This window comes from Apteryx mantelli, chromosome 9, assembly GCF_036417845.1.
Source record: "Apteryx mantelli isolate bAptMan1 chromosome 9, bAptMan1.hap1, whole genome shotgun sequence".
In the NCBI taxonomy this organism is placed as follows: Eukaryota; Metazoa; Chordata; class Aves; order Apterygiformes; family Apterygidae; genus Apteryx; species Apteryx mantelli.
This window is the reverse complement of record NC_089986.1, coordinates 32179471-32198618: the sequence shown is the minus strand read 5'-3', so window position 1 is coordinate 32198618 and position 19148 is coordinate 32179471. Positions and strand designations below refer to the sequence as shown.

At 41.9% G+C, this 19148-nt stretch overlaps 1 protein-coding gene across 2 annotated transcripts in view; it reads left to right on the top strand.

The window, feature by feature from the left end:
• PAK2 (p21 (RAC1) activated kinase 2) overlaps positions 1-19148 on the top strand; it is a 53741-nt gene that overhangs the window by 23077 nt on the left and 11516 nt on the right. The window contains exons 2-9 of one of the 2 annotated variants that reach the window (XM_067302127.1): positions 576-786; positions 11600-11700; positions 12338-12488; positions 13450-13481; positions 13769-13885; positions 15193-15325; positions 16273-16336; positions 17164-17212. In XM_067302127.1, the coding sequence (XP_067158228.1) occupies positions 600-786; positions 11600-11700; positions 12338-12488; positions 13450-13481; positions 13769-13885; positions 15193-15325; positions 16273-16336; positions 17164-17212 (834 nt within the window). In that variant the 5' untranslated portion in view covers positions 576-599. The remainder of the gene's footprint in view (positions 1-575; positions 787-11599; positions 11701-12337; positions 12489-13449; positions 13482-13768; positions 13886-15192; positions 15326-16272; positions 16337-17163; positions 17213-19148) is intronic. The other variant, XM_067302128.1, reaches the window with a different exon arrangement.

The following is a 19148-nucleotide window of genomic DNA, read 5'->3' as shown; positions in this document are numbered from 1 at the left end:
AATTGATTAGAGATATTCTTAATACTACTTAATGTTGACAGTGCGTTGAACTATGTCTTCTAAATATAAGCTATTCTTTCCTCCCCAAGGTCTTGTCTTATAATGATGAGAAACATCTAAAACTTTTAAAGGTATTTGAAAGAGCGTGGAGCCCTTTGAGCTGGAACTACCCTTAAAAGAAATTGTCTTTGTGTCCTTATGTGTGCTGTCCCTTACACTTGCACAACCTTTATGTGAGCAGATAGTGAACTAGATCTTAGAATTGGTCCAGCCTATACCTGACTATTATTTTTATCTGCATTAATTTCATCACTGGATAAATCTTGTCAGTTCATCCCACAAATGGATGGGTGGCACAGAAGTAGAAGTGGGAAGCCAGAAGGGAGAGGAGGAGGGGACTGCTTCCTTTGGAGGTGATGTTAGTGTTTGCTAGTCTAGTGCTTACCAAGTTCTGTAGAGTTGAATGCACACCTAGTGTAAATGCATCCTCTTTCCCCTTTTGGTCAGCAGAAGAAATGCTGCATTTCTGTGTTCCATGCTCTGTTCCTATGTTGAAACGAGTATTTCTATTTCAGTGCTTTTGCTAGCTATTGAGAACCATGTCTGACAACGGAGAACTGGAAGACAAGCCACCAGCTCCTCCTGTCCGGATGAGCAGTGCTATCTTTAGTTCAGGGGGCAAAGACCAGTTGTCTGCCAACCACAGCTTGAAACCCCTGCCCTCTGTACCAGAAGAGAGAAAACCTAGGAATAAAATCATCTCCATATTCTCTGGCACTGAAAAAGGTAAGATGCCTCAGTTTTCCACTGTTATGATCGGTATTCCTTTACTCTTCCTGTAAGTTTTGGTAGTGCTTTAGACGTTTGAGTCCATAATTTGCACTTCAAGTTTGTGGAATTTCATTATAACCTTTCCAAATGTGGGGGATTAGAGAAGTGCTGAAAGTTTGGTACCTGTGTTTACTGAGCTGGGATATTCTTTTCCATTTACCACTGGGGTGCATGAAGATGAGAACGTAAAGGACAAAAAATTAAATAGCTCATTGAGGAAAACCTCTGTTTACGGCTTCTCAGGTTTGCTGCCCAGTTTAAAGCTCTAATAATGCACTTCTGTACAACCCTAATAAATATTTCTGATTCCTGGGTATTGTATTATTTACCATTTTGCTATAGTAAATGCAGGTTCCTGGTTTGAACTGAGCATCCAGCTGATTTTGAAGTTGCTTCATATTGACCAATTTGTGTGGTACCTTTAGAAGAAAAAAGAGTAGAGAAATAGTGGGAGGGTGCAGCTTGCATGAAGAGGAATCAAGAAAAATAAGGTTCTTGTATTGAGGTCAAATCTGTGTAACTGCACTGCTAGGGTTAATTGCTAGTGGGGAATAAGTTCTTGATTGTTATAAACAAGGATTGTTAATGAGAAAAACTTGCTGTAATGAAACCAGACTGTATCTGTGCTTTGTTTTTTCCCCTCTTTTCTGTATGATGAAGGTATGTACAGTACTGGAGCCCTGATCCTCATTCTCCAGGATGTGTATATTTCCATGAAGAACAAAATAGTGCACAGAAAATCTTTTAACATCTGCTGGGTTAAACTGTGGGCAGAGTTATTAGCCTGACCTTAAACTGCTATGCATTTTATCAATCTATACCAATTACCATTTTTGTGATTAATATAAAGTTGTATTCCTAACAGAAATTAATACCAAATATTAACACATGTTGATATCTTTTATCTTTTGGATTAGTTCTGAAGATGTTGCAAATTTAATTGTTGTGTCCCCTGTCCCCCGTTTTGGACATTACTTTTGCTATGAATGTATTTACAAATTCTGGGGAATCCATTACAAAATTATGGCATGTAATACTTGTGGAAGAGCAAATATTTAGGCAGAAAAATAATGTTTTTACATATGCTTCTACTGGGGTTGGAAAAAGAATTGCATATTACTGTCTTGTCATGGGGAAAGCCTTGATCTTCATAATGTTTTCTAGTTGTTTTCAGCTTCCTATGTCTCATTGTTGATATCTAGGTAGGACTGATTCAGTTGTGCTGACACAGGTTTGACTATTTCGAGAGACTTTGCTCCTCCAGTTACTTATTCACTTTACTAAGTATTTTACCTAGGGCTGGTTGGTTCTTGTTCAGCTTTCTGAACTATCCCACTGCAGCCTTGCCTCACCCCAGAGGCAAACACTAGAGGTGGGCTTCCTTGTATTCAGAAGATGGCTTTCCATAATCTGGTGGAGTCTCTACAGTGAATGATGAGCGTGTTTTCATTTTTTGAGAATGGAAATACTTGGCCAACGAAGCTTTTGGAAGCAGAATAGTTATGTCACAATGTCACTTTTTGTGAAATAACTCACCATGGTGTTGAGTTACAGCAATAGTGATGGTGGTCTCTCTTTGAGAATGGGAAGAAGCGTTGAAGAGAGAAGTCTTAAAAGAGAACGTGAGAAGTTGCTAAAGGTTGGTGGTGACAAACTGAGACCCAAGGCCTCTGAGCTTTGTGAAAGCAGTGAATCCCAGTGCTGTTCGTTGTAACAGCTAGGTTTAAGCGCCATTTGTCTGGAGCAGGTTCTAGCTTAGCCCTTAAAATACCAGTTTCTGTGGCACTGATGATATTGTTTGTCATGGGAGGAGACACCTAGAAATTGTTATGGTGAGTGCTGTAAGAAAATCTGCTGGAAGAGTCAAGTCCCTCCATCTTCTGAATGGGAGAATGGATTCTTCCTATACCTAGTTTAGGAGCTGGCATGGCACATGTAATTTATTGTGCTGTTGCCTAGATGGGACATCAGAACATTTGTAACCCTTTTTTTCAGATGGGCTATAATGAAGTAGAATGTAAACACAAAGTGAAGGAAGGTCTTCGTTGCTCTGAATTAGTAATACTGAGTGAGGCTTGCTTGTGTTGTGAAACATGAGTGTGCTGAAGCATCTCTTTATTGTGGAGAAAATGGAAAGGCTCAGACCATTTTGTGACTGTAAATTATTTCTAAGAAATTCCTATTAATTCTGCAGGAGCATCCAGTGGAGTCTGTGTAGTTGGTTTGTATTTTTCAAGAGTTCCATTAAGAATGCAAGTGGGTGCAGGGCAGCTGGATAGCTTTATGGCATTTTATAGTGCCTTTGTTTCTCCTTAGGTGTTCCCTGTGCCCATCTTTGGGTTTATTCACTGCTGGAATGGCTGGAAAGGTGATACCTCAAGCAGCTGCATGAAGACTTGTCTAAAGTTGTGTTGACTCATCTAGAATTGTTTAAAAATCCAGTTACTTATTGCAGACCACTTTATAGATAATGACATGTACCAAATTTATGGAAGTTATTTGCATACTTGTTAAGCATGTGTCTGTATACCTAGTGATGCAAACTAAAAATGAAAGAAGTCATTTCAGCTAAGAAAAGTGCATTTTTGAGACCATTGTGCCAGTTTAACTTTTCTAAATGTTAAAAAATATTTAAAGTAATGTCCTATCCTGAAAAAAATTGAAGGTTTTATGACATGGCAAGATAATAGAAAAATGGTAATTGAATTATCCAGATGAAAGAAACTATCTGAAAGACATCTTTTTTAATTTGGGGAAAACTTGTCAATTGGCTGATGCACAATGAAGATAACGTAAACATCCGAAGAAATGCTTTCAGCCCTCATGGTTGCAGAATTGGCTGTCAAACATAAGCAGAGTATAAATGGACACGATGACTTTCTGGCACTGAAACAATAGTCCGATGTTAGTTGTTTTGTTCATTAGCATGGCTGAGATGCACCCTCACCAGAAATGCCCATTCAAATATCTTTTTTGATTCTGCTACTGGTAAGCTTTTCAGAAATATTAGATTCCTGCTTGATTTTTTTTTCTTTTTTTTAATTTGGATTGTATACCAATTGGATTATATGCCAATTGGATTGTTAACCTGACTTCGTATTTAAAGTAGGGTTTTTTTTTTTCGAGGGAAGCATTTCTTCTGACTCCAGTACAGAGGTTGACAAGTTCCAACAGAAACAGTAAATTCTCCTTTTCAAAAAATGAAGGCATGTCTTACTAGGAGACGTACAAGGCTACTGCAGGTGATTAGATTTGAAACAGGAATAGCTGCTAAAATGGTTTGTCTTTGCTCTGCAGGTTTCTGTCTGTATGACTTTGGAAGATCCCTTCTGGATTTAGCATCCATGAATAACCAGATAGGCTAGTTAGAACTAAGATATGCCATTGCTTTTTATTGTCTTTCACAATTTAATTTCTTGCGTGTATCTGAATGAGTTCCATCTTTGATAGTCAGATGTTGCAGTATGGAACGTCGGAGCTCTCAGCGGGAAGGAATTGGGTATGCACAACTTGGATTTTCGGTGGTACTTCTAGAGGAGCCTGAGGATGTGTCATTGTAGGTCTGTGTAGTTGTGTTCGCACCAAGGCAGCGGTTAGGACTGTGTTTCAGGGCACCGTGTATTTAGGCCTTACTTTTTCTGGGTTTCAGATGTCGTTAAATTGCTCAGGAAACGCCACAGCTTTGCATTAGCAATCTCTTGCATCTCTGCCAGTTCCTAATAGGTGGCTGCACTAATGCACATAGCGGGTTCTGTGCTGAAGCCTGCTGTGGTGGTTTTTGCCTTTTCATCCCACAGTTTCCTATGCTGTTTAGATGCCTCCCCTTCCAGCTGCTAGATGCGCTGATAATATCATCCTATCTATTGCTACAGCTCTGCCTCTCCCCCCTCCCAGCTAGTACTCCCTTAGGGGGTTTCTCTACCTCTAGGAGGTAGAGTTGGGGAGATGGTGAGATTTGGGGGACTAACTGCAGACAGTGAGGTTTAAGATATTTCAAATGCAGAGTTTCTGCTCCAAGGCAGAGCTAGTTCTGCAATGAATTAATCATAAGCGCTTGAAGATATTATTTAATGACCTAGGGATGGAGGCTTTTTTCTCTTGTTCCATTGTTCAGAATAAATGATGAGATAGTCATCTTTTTGCTACGGTACTTAATTGCCATGAATTTCCTTGGCTAGACTTCTGAAGTCGAATGAACGTGCGTGTGTTTTTGGAAAGCTCTAAAAAAGTGCTCCAAAACTAGAGATGTTTGTCTTGGAGCAGAACTTATTAAAGGAGATTCTGTGGGGCCTAGCCCAAGACCAGGGGGACACGTGTGTGACAGGCTCAAGATCTCTGGCTCAGAGCAGATTTCAGCGTGGTTTCAGCTGGGGTTCGGTAACTCAAAGCGTACCATCTTCAGCCATCTACCTACTATGCCCAGGCTGTTGAGAAACCTCCCTGTTTCTTGATTTGTATGTGGAGGTTGGCCTGAGCATGCTTTAGCTAAGTAACTTTGCATGTTGATAGGGAGTAATAGATTGGGTGGTACATTGAGGTTGGGTTGTGATGCAGGAAGGTATGTGAAGCGCCTTGGCTAATACATTTCTGAATTGCTGTGGTTTCATTTGGGGCAGAGTAGAGCCTTACTGTATTTGAGGCATTTTCTTAATCAGAGAGAGCAATTCTCCTATTTTTGAGTCCCGTTGAAGGAGCCTGCATTTTCCCTCACCCTGTTTGAAACAGGGCTGTTTGCTGCTCTCTTTGCAGGGCCCAAGAGCCTGCCCTAACTATAGGGGCAAGGGACCATATCTTAGATTCATTTGTGGCTTGACACAAGTGTTGCCCTTTATTAAAGGGATTCCCATTTAAATACGGAGCTGTGATACAAACATAATCAGAGGTTCAAAAATAGCGTGGCCTCCCAGTGGCCTTGTTAACAAGTGCATGCTGCCAAAACATGACTCACTTAACCTGCCTCTCAACTGAAGTTTGCTGCTTGCATTTGTTTTAAGTGCCTCTGTGATCTGATATTCCTGTCGGCCCAGAAGTGTTTTTTAGACTCTCTGCCTACTGTACTAAGATGATGTGTGTTTTTGAAAGGTGAGGGTTTATTTGTGCAGCACATGCCTGAGGATTTGAGCACCAGCTCCTGTTCCCTAGAAGCCAAGTCCTTCAGAACATGAATCTTCCCGAGCAATATAACTTTTTTTTTTTCCTGCTTTCACATAAACAACTGCAAGAGGTCGGAAAGAAACAGCACTTTGCTTAAACGTTTTCATGTAAGCAAGTTTCTCCAGTCCTGCGACGGAAATATGTTAGTAAGGCTGTTTGACAGTCCGCTTGCTTGTTGGCTCTGACCGGTGCAGCCATGTTCAAAATATCCTGTTTATAATAGCAATGTCTTTCCATTGCATTGTTTGGCTTGAGGCGGCCCGCATGGCTTTCCATTTCTAAGTATTGTCTCCAGCTCCCCCATCTTCCTTTCCCGCCCATAGGAAGGTATTTTGAAAAGATCCTCCGGCTCTGCTTGAGGAGTGTGAGGTGTGCTTCCCCCATAGTCTGTACCTTTTTACCATGTTATAGCTATGAGGCCGCTTTTTTAGTGGATCTTTCCCTGTGCTGAAACTTTGTGGCTTTTGTTGTCAAGGTGATGTTTTTTAAAACAAATAGAAAATGGGTGTCTTTTTGTAGTGTTTTGAAACATTTCCAAAATAAGCTTTCCTTAGCGAAGGTGACTTACAAAATAAAGAAAATAAAGTAGTAATCAAGTTAGAAGGATTCTAAAATGGTGTGCTGCTTTAATTTGTTCTTACAAGCTCTCTGCTGTTCTTGCTGACTTCATGCGTCCTGTAGTAACTATATGTCCTCTCTAAGCCCATATGCATAATCCTAGGAATGCCTTTAGTTTCTTGATCTCAGGTTAGGTATGCCACAGCTCACTGCCAGGTCTCTTCCTTCCAACAGAAGGCTGTGAGATGGGGCCTTGAGCATCAGCTTTCTACCTGGAGAGCAGGGAAAGAAAGCAGGGCTTGGCCTTTTTTGCAAGAGCAGAAGGACAGGTTCCTGAGACCTATTTTACTCAGAAGAAAAGGTTCAGAGTTGAAGGGACTGTAATGGTTAATAATTAATGATAACTTTATTTCATATTTTGAGTTCAAATAAATGAAAATGCATTTTATATAACTTTGCGATTATATTCTCTTTCTCAGAAAAATGGAAAAAAAGACCCCAACCCCATGCATTATAAAACATTTTATAAATTTAGTTGAATCTAGATAGGATTGTTCACAGAATCACAGAATGGTTGAGGTTGGAAGGGACCTCAGGAGACCATGCAGTCCAACTACCCTGCTCAAGCAGGATCACCTAGAGCACGTTGCACAGGATCGCGTCCAGGTGGGTTTTGAATATCTCCAGAGAAGGAGATTCCACAACCTCTCTGGGCAACCTGTTCCAGTGCTCTGTCACCCTCACAGTGAAGAAGTTTTTCCTCATGTTCAGATGGAACTGTCTGTGTTTCAGTTTGTGCCCATTGCCTCGTGTCCTGTTGCTGGGCACCACTGAAAAGAGTCTGGCTCCATCCTCTTGACACCCTCCCTTCAGATACTTGTACACGTTAATAAGATCTCCTCTCAGCCTTCTCTTCTCCAGGCTGAACAGGCCCAGCTCTCTCAGCCTTTCCTCATAAGAGAGATGCTCCAGTCCCCTAATCATCTTTGTAGCCCTTCGCTGGACTTGCTCCAGTAGTGCCACATCCCTCTTGTACTGGGGAGCCCAGAACTGGACACAGTACTCCAGATGTGACCTCCCCAGGGCTGAGGAGAGGGGGAGAATCACCTCCCTCGACCTGCTGGCAACACTCTTCCTGATGCAGCCCAGGATACCATTGGCCTTCTTGGCCACAAGGGCACATTGCTGCCTCATGCTTAACTTGGTGTCCACCAGCACTCCCAGGTCCTTCTCAGCAGAGCTGCTTTCCAGCAGGTCAACCCCCAACCTGTTCTGGTGCATGGGGTTATTCCTCTCTAGGTGCAGGACCCTGCACTTACCTTTGTTGAACTTCATAAGGTTCCTCTCCGCCCACCTCTCCAGTCTGTCCAGGTCTCTCTGAATGGCAGCACAGCCCTCTGGTGTATCAGCCACTCCTCCCAGTTTTGTATCATCAGCAAACTTGCTGAGGGTGCGCTCTGTCCCTTCATCCAGGTCATTGATGAAGAAGCTGAACAAGACTGGACCCAGTACTGACCCCTGGGGGACACCGCTAGCTACAGGCCTCCAACTAGACTTTGGGCCACTGATCACAACCCTCTGAGCTCTGCCATTCAGCCAGTTCTCAATCCACCTCCCTGTCCACTCATCTAAACCACACTTCCTGAGCTTGTCTATGAGGATGCTATGGGAGACAGTGTCGAAAGCCTTGCTGAAGTCAAGGGAGACAACATCCACTGCTCTCCCCTCATCTACCCAGCCAGTCATTCCATCATAGAAGGCTATCAGATTGGTTAGGCATGATTTCCCCTTGGTGAAGCCATGCTGACTACTCCTGATCACCTTCTTTTCCTCCACATGCTTGGAGATGGCTTCCAGGATGAGCTGCTCCATCACCTTTCCAGGGATGGAGGTGAGGCTGACTGGCCTGTAGTTCCCTGGGTCCTCCTTCTTGCCCTTTTTGAAGACTGGGGTGACATTGGCTTTCTTCCAGTCCTCAGGCACCTCTCCTGTTCTCCATGACCTTTCAAAGATGATGGAGAGTGGCTTAGCAATAACATCCGCCAGCTCCCTCAGCACTCGTGGGTGCATCCCATCAGGGCCCATGGATTTGTGGGTGTCAAGTTTGCTTAAATGATCTCTAACCCACTCCTCCTCCACCAAGGGAAAGTCTTCCTCTCTCCAGACTTTCTCTCTTGCCTCCAGGGTCTGGGGTTCCTGAGGGCTGGCCTGAGCAGTAAAGACTGAAGCAAAGAAGGCATTCAGTAACTCTGCCTTCTCTGCATCCTTCGTCACCAGGGCACCCACTCCATTCAGCAAAGGGCCCACATTTTCCCTAGTCTTCCTCTTGCTGCTGATGTATTTGAAGAAGCCCTTCTTGTTTTTCTTGACATCTCTAGCCAGATTTAATTCCAAACGGGCCTTAGCCTTCCTCGTCGCATCCCTGCATCCTGTGACAACATTCCTATATTCCTCCCAAGTGGCCTGTCCCCCTTTCCACATTCTGTATACTTTCTTCTTCTGTTTGAGTTTTGGCAGGAGCTCCTTGCTCATCCATGCAGGTCTCCTGCCCCCTTTGCTTGACTTCCTACTCATAGGGATGCACTGCTCGTGAGCCTGGAGGAGGTGATGTTTGAATATTAACCAGCTCTCTCTCTTCTAGGGCCCTATCCCATGGGATTCTTCCAAGAAGGTCCCTGAAGAGGCTAAAGTTTGCTCTCCTGAAGTCCAGGGTTGCGATCCTACTTATTGCCCTGCTTCCTCCTCTCAGGATCCTGAACTCCATCTCATGGTCACTGCAGCCAAGGCTGCTCCCGACCTTCACATCTTCCACCAGTCCTTCTTTGTTTGTTAGAACGAGGTCCAGCAGCACACCTCTCCTTGTTGGCTCCCCCATCACCTGTGTCAAAAAGTTATTATCGGTGCTCTCCAGGAACCTCCTGGATTGCTTGTGCCTAGCTGTGTTGTCTTTCCAGCAGATATCAGGCTGGTTGAAGTCCCCCATGAGAACCAGGGCCTGTGATCGCGAGGCTACTTCCAGCTGTCTTAAAGGCCTCATCTGCTTCCTCTTCCTGACCAGGTGGCCTGTAGTAAACACCCACAACAGTGTCACCCATGTTAGCCTGCCCTTTAATCCTTACCCATAAGCTCTCGACTCGCTCTTCATCCACCCCTAGGCAGAGCTTGATACATTCCAGTTGCTCTCTCACATAAAGGGTGTCTCCACCACCTCGCTTTCCTGGCCTGTCTTTCCTAAAGTGCCTGTAGCCATCCATGACAGCATTCCAGTCATGCGAGCTATCCCACCGTGTCTCTGTAACTGCAATGAGATCATGGCCCTGTGACTGCACACAGATCTCTAATTCTTCCTGTTTGTTCCCCATGCTGCATGCATTGGTGTACAGGCATTTCAGAGAGGTGATCGAGCATGCAGGTTTCCCAGGAGGGATACAAGAGGATCCTCCATAGCCATGCCCCACGCGCACTTCCCTGGCTGCATGCACCCGCTGGAGGCATCCCAACTTGAGCCATGTTTTGCCAACTATCCTGTCTCTATAACTCTCCCCTTCCCCCATCCTTCCTAGTTTAAAGTCCTCCTTACCAGGTTGGCCAACCTGTAGGCAGACACGTGTGCCCCCCTTAATGAGGTGGATCCCATCTCAAGCTGTTGTCGATCTTCTAACAGGGTCCCATGGTTGTAGAAACCAAAACCCTGTTGCCAACACCAGTGGGGCAGCCGGTTGTTAACTTGGAAAATCTGTCTCCTCCTCCTCCTCCTCTCATCCATCCCCCTCACTGGCAGGATTGAGGAGATGATGACCTGGGCTCCCAGACCCTTGACCACGATCCCCAGAGCTCTGAAATCCTGTTTGATGGTTTCCAATTTGCCCTTGGTATCATTAGTACCCACATGGAAGAGCAGCAGAGGGTAATAGTCTGAAGCATGGACAAGTCTTAGCAGTCTTTCCATGACATCTCGTATTCGAGTCCCTGGCAGGCAACAAACCTCTCTAGATAAGAGGTCAGGTTTGCAGATAGGTGCCTCTGTCCCCTGCAGCAGGGAGTCACCTACAACAATCATTCGCTGCTTCTTCCAGGTGTTCCCGCAAGGCACAGGGTCTGTCAGCCCAGTTGATTCCCTTGAAGCCATGCCCAGCTCCTCTTCAGCCTGGAGGGCACTAAACCTGTTCCTCATTTGCGAGTCTTCAGGAGGAGTAAGAGCCTTTCTACTTCTACAAGAAATGACCAGTTTCCTGCCTTCTACGGTGTTGAGATGTACCGTTTCACACGGCACAGAGCCCTCCAGCAACTCCACTGCTGTGGGGGGTTGGGACTCCTGGAGCTGTATGGTCTCCAAGAATACCCTGTCTGTCTCTTGCTCATCTTCTCAGATGCTACACAGCCTACTGACTTCCTCCCATAACTCCTTTATCTGACAACACAACTCGTCAACAACAGCACACCTTCTGCAGGAGAGCTGACTGTCAGCTCTGGCCTCCCGTAGAGGCCCCAAGCATGTGGTCCTTCTCATTATCTGTCCACACTTCTAGTACTTATGGTTGCTTTTTTCTTTTAATTTAAATTAGGTAATTAAGTCTGTGGCTATAAACTCTTATCTTCATTGCAGGAAGCCCTAGTTTGCATTAACTAACTTGAATTGAAGCAGTTAGGCAACCGAATTTTAACTGTCTTTAGAGTGAACTTGAAGTTGAAACTAAAGTTATCTTTAATGTTGTTTTTAATCTATATTGAAATTTTTTTTATTATTATTATTTTTTGCATTGTAAGCACTTTGTATGTGTTGTAGAGCTCATTGCATTGTGGGTTTCTTATTCTCTTATTTGATTTCTGCCATACTATAAATGATTTTAATAAAAGGAATTTTTGATTCTTAAGTGAAGTTTATGCCAAATTGAAAATATCAGATTACTATTTTGCATATATAAATACATGTGTCCATTAAACAGAATAATAGTTATATTCATCTGAAATGTTTTAATGTTTGGGTTTGTTGTATTATATGGGGAAAATAGAACTTTAAATCTCTACTCAGTAGATCTTTCAATGCCTTTTTCAGGAAGCAAGAAAAAGGAAAAGGAAAGGCCAGAAATCTCCCCTCCATCAGATTTTGAGCATACCATCCATGTTGGCTTCGATGCGGTTACTGGAGAATTTACTGTAAGTATACCTGACCTGAGTCACTGAAAAAACATCTGTGGGTCTGCACTGTAGAGAAGCTGTTGAGGTGTTTTAGAATGAAGTGTGAGTTAGTCTATTCTTCTTTTGTCCAAGAAATAATTTTACTGTGTGTTTGTACAATGTGCAGAGCAAAGACACTGTGACCTCTCAGTGCTTCTGCAATGTGAATGTCAGATCTAATGCTTTGTTTCATCTGGGAGAGTCTTCCTTGAGAACTGCTGTGAGGAGGAGGAGTACCCTTTTTAGTTCACTTTCAGTAGTTCATAACTGGTTCTGTTGAGTGCTTTAGTATTCCCATTCCTCACTTATCTGACTTAATATACCTGAAAGGGGTGGTGTCGTGTTGACTCAGTAGGTTGGAGGCCCTGGTGGATTTGAGAACGCTCAAGATGTTGAGCAGTCGGGAGGTATTTCACTTGCGTCTTGGTTTGTGTTGCATCACCTATGGACGTGTGGCTCCCCAGCATCAAGAGGGAACATTGAAACACCCTCCTTCCTGTTCATGTGTTTAGGGCTGTATGTGTAATGCTTTGTATGGAGGAAGGAAATTTGTTCTGCTTTTTTTTAATAACTCTTTAAAATACTGGAAGGATGCTTAAATAGCCTGTTATTTCAGGGAATGCCAGAGCAATGGGCTCGGTTGCTACAGACCTCAAATATCACCAAGTTAGAACAGAAGAAAAATCCTCAGGCGGTACTAGATGTGCTGAAGTTCTATGACTCCAAAGACACAGCAAAACAGAAGTATCTGAGTTTCTCTGCTCCAGGTGAGATGCACAAGTATGCAAGGCGTAGTGAAGGCAGGGAGGAGGAATTGGGTATTTGGAACTCGATCTTCATCTCTTTTGGATTAATAAAATGGATTCAAATGCTGGAAAAGCAAGCTACTTCTCAATGAGGAAGGAACATTTATAGATGGATTTAAAGCTTACTGGAAACTGGCTTTGTCCAGTTAATTTCCTGTTTTAAATGGAGAAGGGAAGAAATGGAACTGGATAATTCAAAATAGCAGCTAAAATTAACTTTAATGAGCTGTGTTTATGAAGCTGGGCTCTGAGACTATGATTAATTGGTTTCATACTGGAGACCTTGCTTTTGCTGTCTGTGGTTGAAACATGTTTCTAGATGGTTGCTGTCTGTGAATTTGCGTTTTTATCTTTCCGAAGTGATGACATCAAAGATGCCAAATAACTTGTTGCACCTAGGTCAGGAACTACGTGGGGAAGCAGAGGGAATGACTGTCCTACAAACATACATGGTTCCTTTTATCTAGTTCTCTTCCAAATTATTTCCATTCTGAAAATAGCTTAGTAACAAGGCTTTGTAATATCTTCATCTTTGATTCAAGACACAATTAAGGGAACAGAAATACCAGTTTGATCTTGATCTCCCATCTCAATACAATAGGACACACAGGCATGGCAGGCAATATTCAGTTTGAAAAATAGTGTGTGGGTACTAACGTGAGGTGAAGCAGTAGAACAAGTTGGGAAATGGGTGGTTTTAACCAACCCTTAGGAGATGATTTTAGTAATTCATTCCTTCTTTCTCTGTGGACTTACAGTGCTACTGGTTTATCTCATCTGTTACTGTGAAATTTTGCTTTCTGAGAGAAAGAAATCCCCAGAATGATCCGTGGTCTTTAAATGTTCCTCAGCTACTCTGTAAAGTTCATTTTTTATTGTTTATTCTGCTGATTTTATGAATTCTGTTGTTTGTTCTATTTAGAAAAAGATGGTTTCCCTTCAGGAACACCAATGGTGAGTGTTTACTCTTCTTTGTAACTTAGGAGAACAAAATTTCAGATCATCTGTATTTGTTATATTAAAAGGAGGGTGGAACACAGCATATTTTACTAGAGCAATAGTATTTGAGTATCGTAATAAAATGTGGTAGGGCACTTAAACCACTCAAACTATCCTTTTCTTTTGACATCAGTAAGAATTCTTGTATCTTCATGTTAAAAAAAAAAAAAAAAAGCAATTCTTTAATGCTTTGTGGGGGATACAGTTTTGTTTTTACTGTTTTTAACTTTGGTAAAATGTAGATGAATGCCAAAGGTTCAGAGCCATCAACAGCTGTAGCTGATGATGATGATGATGATGATGATGATGAAGAAGCTCCTCCTCCAGTTATTGCTCCACGGCCAGATCACACAAAATCGGTGAGCAGCTGTTTTTCACAGTGCTGTAGATCTTTTTCTACTCCTTTTTTCCAGTAAAGTGTTTTATTTGTGAAATGAGCTCTTACATGTTTTTAGGAAAAAGTTCTGTTTTTAATTAAGTTTGCTTGCTAAGAAAATACCTGATTTCAGGATTTTAGTTGGATTGGAAATCCTGAAGTTAATGCTGTTATAATTTGTTGGCTCATGCTAGATATCCAGATATGTTTATCCTCTGACCCAAGATGTGAGGAGGAGGTCTTTAGGTGCTAAAAATTATGGCTAATTTCTGTGTCTTTAGATATTATACTGGCATAAGTGTAGGACAGTGCATCTGAGCATTTGATTTTTTTTTTTTTGATTGCAATGAGATAGCTTCATCAAATATACTACCCAAACCCAAATTCAGTTTTCAGATTTGAAAATTTATTTCACTCAGTCATCAATGTTATGTTGAAAAGTTAAATGCTTATGAAGTTGTTACCTAACTTTTAGTGTCAGCTTCTTGTCCTGTGCACACTGCTCACAGAGTCCCAGGGATCCTACCTACTGCAGCTCATTCTTTGACCCCAGTAGATGTACATATTGCTGCTCTGCTGCCCACTGTGGCCTTATTTTTGTTCTGGGGTGTAGATATGAATTGTGTATGCTTTTCAAGTGATACTGCTTTTAGCATTGCCTACTCTGGGTATATAAACATATACAGTGTGATGGGTCTGCAGTTTGGTTTTACCAGGATAGCTGTGTATGGCTGTAAAACTTAGTTTCTTCAAATGTGGGGAGAGTGAACAGCGTAGTGGGAAATGAAATAAAGAAATTCCCAGAATTGGGGGAATTGAGAAATCTCCAGATTCATGCTTCTTTTCATGATGAAACATGGATCTTTTTTCCTTTAAATCTTAGGAGTAGTTTGTCTTGCCGTTAAACAATGATTTCTGTTCTGCGAAACTCTGAGCTTGTAGAACTGAAGTAAATACACAGATGAAAGCGTATGTAAGCCCCTCAAGTCGACTGATGTGTTGTAGGGAATAAGAAGGAAGAAAATGCACAAAAAGTCTGTCTGGGGAAGATAGAGAGCTTGATTAAATGCACTGCTAGCATCCGCTCTGTACAGGAAGGTTTTTCTTTGAGGTCAGTAAGGTTGTCAGCATCTTGACTTACTGGAATTTAATGCTTCTCAGGTCTAATTTCTGGCTCCAAGGTGTTACGTAAAATAGTGCTTAGTGGTCTTTTAAGAACTGTGACTGTTTTGAACTGAAAGTCAGTGACTGCGAAGAGATGCTCAAATAAATGGTCTCTCTTAACAACAGATTTATACGCGGTCTGTAATCGACCCCATCCCTGCACCAGTTGGTGACTCTTCTGTTGACAGTGCGACCAAATCAGGTGATAAACAGAAAAAGAAGACCAAAATGTCAGATGAAGAGATCATGGAAAAACTACGTAGGTGTTCTTTATTTCATTTAAACAAAGGCTTTAGAACTGAGTTCAGTTTCATTTGCTTTTTGACTTGAGAGGTTTTGTGCAATTATGATCAACCCTTCGTTTTGAGTGATAGTACCTATGAGACAGCTGTCAGGTGATCATGATTGACCAAAATGTACTCACAAAATGTCTTGTGCATCTGTATTGACGCTTCTTATAGTTTATTTAGCCAGCAGATGGGGAGGATATTAAGTTGTTACCCATCCTGATTTTTGTGTAAGGATTGTGTGACTACTGTGCCTGATTGGTTTTGTGTCAGACAGTAGCTGAGAGGAACTGCATATTTTGTTAATTTGTATGCTGCATAACCCTATTGGGTAAAGAATATTGTAGAACAGTTTTTTGGATTGAAATTCTGTTATGGTAATGTGATCTGCGTATATAACGTTCATAATAACACAAAATATCCTGGTTTCTGCTGCTGCTTGTTCCATAATGTTCTTGGGGATAAACTTTCACCACATTAATGTTCTTGTGCTTAGTAAGTCAGGATCTGACTGATTTCTGGAACAGGCTAACCTAATGGATTTGTTATAATCTAATACTGGGTTATCCAGAAGGCTCATTAAATTGAGGTGTTAGTGGGAAATAGCATGAGCTGTTTCATTAAGAGTAAGACCTGGCATAACAGTTGTCTGAGATTGGACCATTTGCAACTGGAATGAAATCAAGAAGCTTTGGCTCTTAATGCGTCAACCTTTTTACTGCCTGAGCTGACTCACACTCTGAGCTATCCTGGCTGAGGCTGGTCCTGCTAAAGGGGAACAGTGGGAACGGCATGTATTTTTAACATGAGTTGACAGAAACCGTATGCTGTGTTGTGATAGCAAAGAACAGTTCCTAAAGCAATGACTCTTCTAAGAATTTCTATGGAAGTGTTTTGGAAATGTTTTTCTTTTTTTTAGGTACTATTGTGAGCATAGGTGATCCCAAGAAAAAATACACCAGATATGAAAAAATTGGGCAGGGGTAAGTGTTCATCCCAACTGTTATTTACAGCGAATCAGTGTTAAAGGTGGTGTACTGTTCCTCTCTGATATTACCGTGTAGCCACTACTTACTGAAGCAGGCAGAAAGGTTTGCAGTATTAGACAATGGTAAACAGATGTTGAAGACTTCATGCAGTGGTGGAAATTTTTGAATTGGGTCTTTTAATACAAAAGCATAGCCCTATGACTTCTCTCTGTCATGTCTGTGACTCTTCTCTAGTCCTCTTTTAGTAAGATACATTCATCTTTTCTGCAATCTGACTACTGAAGAGCCTGCGGGTACCTCAGAAGGCTTTCTGTGCGATGGACTAACAATACTTCTAACTACGTTACTGTTCTAATGTTTCTATGAATTCTTTTGGAAAAAAGTTGACTTGAAAAGTGTATTTAAGGGTAGCTTATTATTAGCTTATTATTATCTCAGCATAACTCCTACTGTCTGTCCCTTTCCAAATATTTCCATATGCATTTGTGGGAGGGCTTCCGCTGGACAGAAATGAAAAGTAATACCTACTACAGAAGAGCCTGTCCAACTTACCTGATCTTAGGCAACAGCACACATTTTAGGGTCTTGGCCTGCAGGAGGCATGGTTTGTCTTAGAACAGAGTGAACTTGTGATTAGTTTGCTTTGTGTAAACTGACAGGCATTTCTTTGCTACCGCTTAATTTTAACAGCCTTCTTTTTGATAGAGCTCTTGCAACATCCAAAGCTGAAGCAATTTTGCGTTTGTGATCTGTCTATTCATGTGCATGTGTGTGACAGGGAGAGATATAACTGGCTGCAAGATTTTTCTTTTTCTTCACAGGGCTTCAGGTACAGTTTTCACAGCTATTGATGTGGCAACAGGGCAGGAGGTAAGATCTCTGTGCTCATCAAAATGAAAATGCCTTTTCTGTATAAATGTTCCTCTGTAGGTGGTCAGAGCGATCTGACTAAGTTTTCGTTTTGTGGCTTCCATCTCTGCTATCACCTTGCAGACTAATGTTTGTCCTGGTCATTTGTAACAGTGTGTGCCTTGTTTTGTAGTAATCAGATGATGAAAGCTAAAAATAGGGTTTTGTCTTTCCAGTGAGAAGCAGAGGGAGTGAGATGTTCCAGATACAGGTTTTGAAAACAGTTTATCCTTCAAGTATTGTAAGCAATGGTGTCCTGGATTTTTGGCAGTATATCTTCATTTAGTCTTAACACAGGTAGTTTCTAGGGCCAGTTCAGTAGTGGAGATTGAGATGCCTATCTGTATGGAAATAGCTTGTCCCCATATGATTCTTTGCTTTAATTAGAATGCCTTCTGCACATCTTGTTTCTTGTTTTTGCTACTTGGTTCATCCAAACCATCTGGTAGAGATGATGACACCAGTAAAATGCTGCATCCTTGTCATGCAGTGGTCATCTCTGATTCCCCAAGGTTAAAATTTTAGCAGTTACTTCTTTTTAAATTCAGATTTCCTTATTTTTCCTTTAAAAGTCCAAAGTTAGCCATTCTTTAGGTCAGTGATAAGTAACTGCCTTTTCATCAGTAACTACATCTCCCAGTACTGTAGTACTACAGTACTTTCTACACACTGCAGTACTACTTGTCCTCTTACTGACCACAGAATAAATCTTGCGGTTCGATTACTTCCTTAGACCTTCTTTGCTTCTTGTTAGGCAGGTGATCTAACAGTTGATTTCTTGCAGTCTCTGCCTTCATACATTAAACCGATGCAGTACTCTGTCCTCCTCGCTGCTTAATGTCTGAGGAGGAAGTTCTGATGACAGGATTGGGTTTGTTCAGTGGTACGAAGAGAAGGCTAAAGTAGGATTTTATTGCTGTCTTCAACTCTAATGGGATGGTATAGAGAAGATGCAGCCTGACTCTTCTTGGAGCGCTGCAGGCAACAGAGACAAATTGCAGTAAAGGAGATTCTGTTTAGATACTAGTTCCTCCCCCCCGCATAGTGAGAGTGGTCGTAGAACAGGGGCCCAGAGAGGTTGTGGAGTATCCACCCATTAAGATCTCTGTTCAAAACTCACCTGGACAAGGCCCTCAGCAACCTGCTCTAAGTTGGCCCTACTTTGAACAAGGGCTTTGGACCAGATGACCTCCAGAGGTCCCTTTTGATCTTAGCTGTTTTGTGATTCTGTGTCACAAGTTCTGTTCTTTCAATGCCCATGGCAATATGATAGTGAATATTTCTACAAGATTATTTCAGTTCTTGTGGTAACACTTTGGTTTTGGACTCGTGAGTGGGTTATCCAGTAAAAAGCCTAAACGCCTCCTGAAAACGTTACTACTAACAGAACTGACTTGGGACAATTTTTCATTTTAAAGTCTGGAAAACTTATCCCGGTTAACTTATTTCTTGGACTAGATGGTTCTTTGTTTTCCCCTTCTCCCTCTGGGATAGTTCATTGGCTTTTAATTGCTCTGAGAGAGTTATCTCCTGGTTTCTGTTTCCCCTCAAAACATTATCTCATGACAGCATTTTTCCTATGACTGTCACTCCAGACAACAGACATTTCTTCTTTACTTACCTTAACCACACCAGTACCTGCTTACAACTTGTTGACAGCAATAAGGCTGTGAAGACTGCTATTACTGTTGATCCAGCTATTGATTCAGTTCTGTCTCTCATCTTGAGTTCTCTCTCAGACTTGGGCTAATTTTGTCACTCGCACCATGACAAACATTTTATTCCTTATCTTGCTGTTGTTTTGAGCATTCCCACTTGCCTGTTTAATAGTTTGCTGTTTCTTATTCTTCAAAACTTCCTCTGTTGAATTGCTCTTTTAATCTTTTCTGTTCATGCT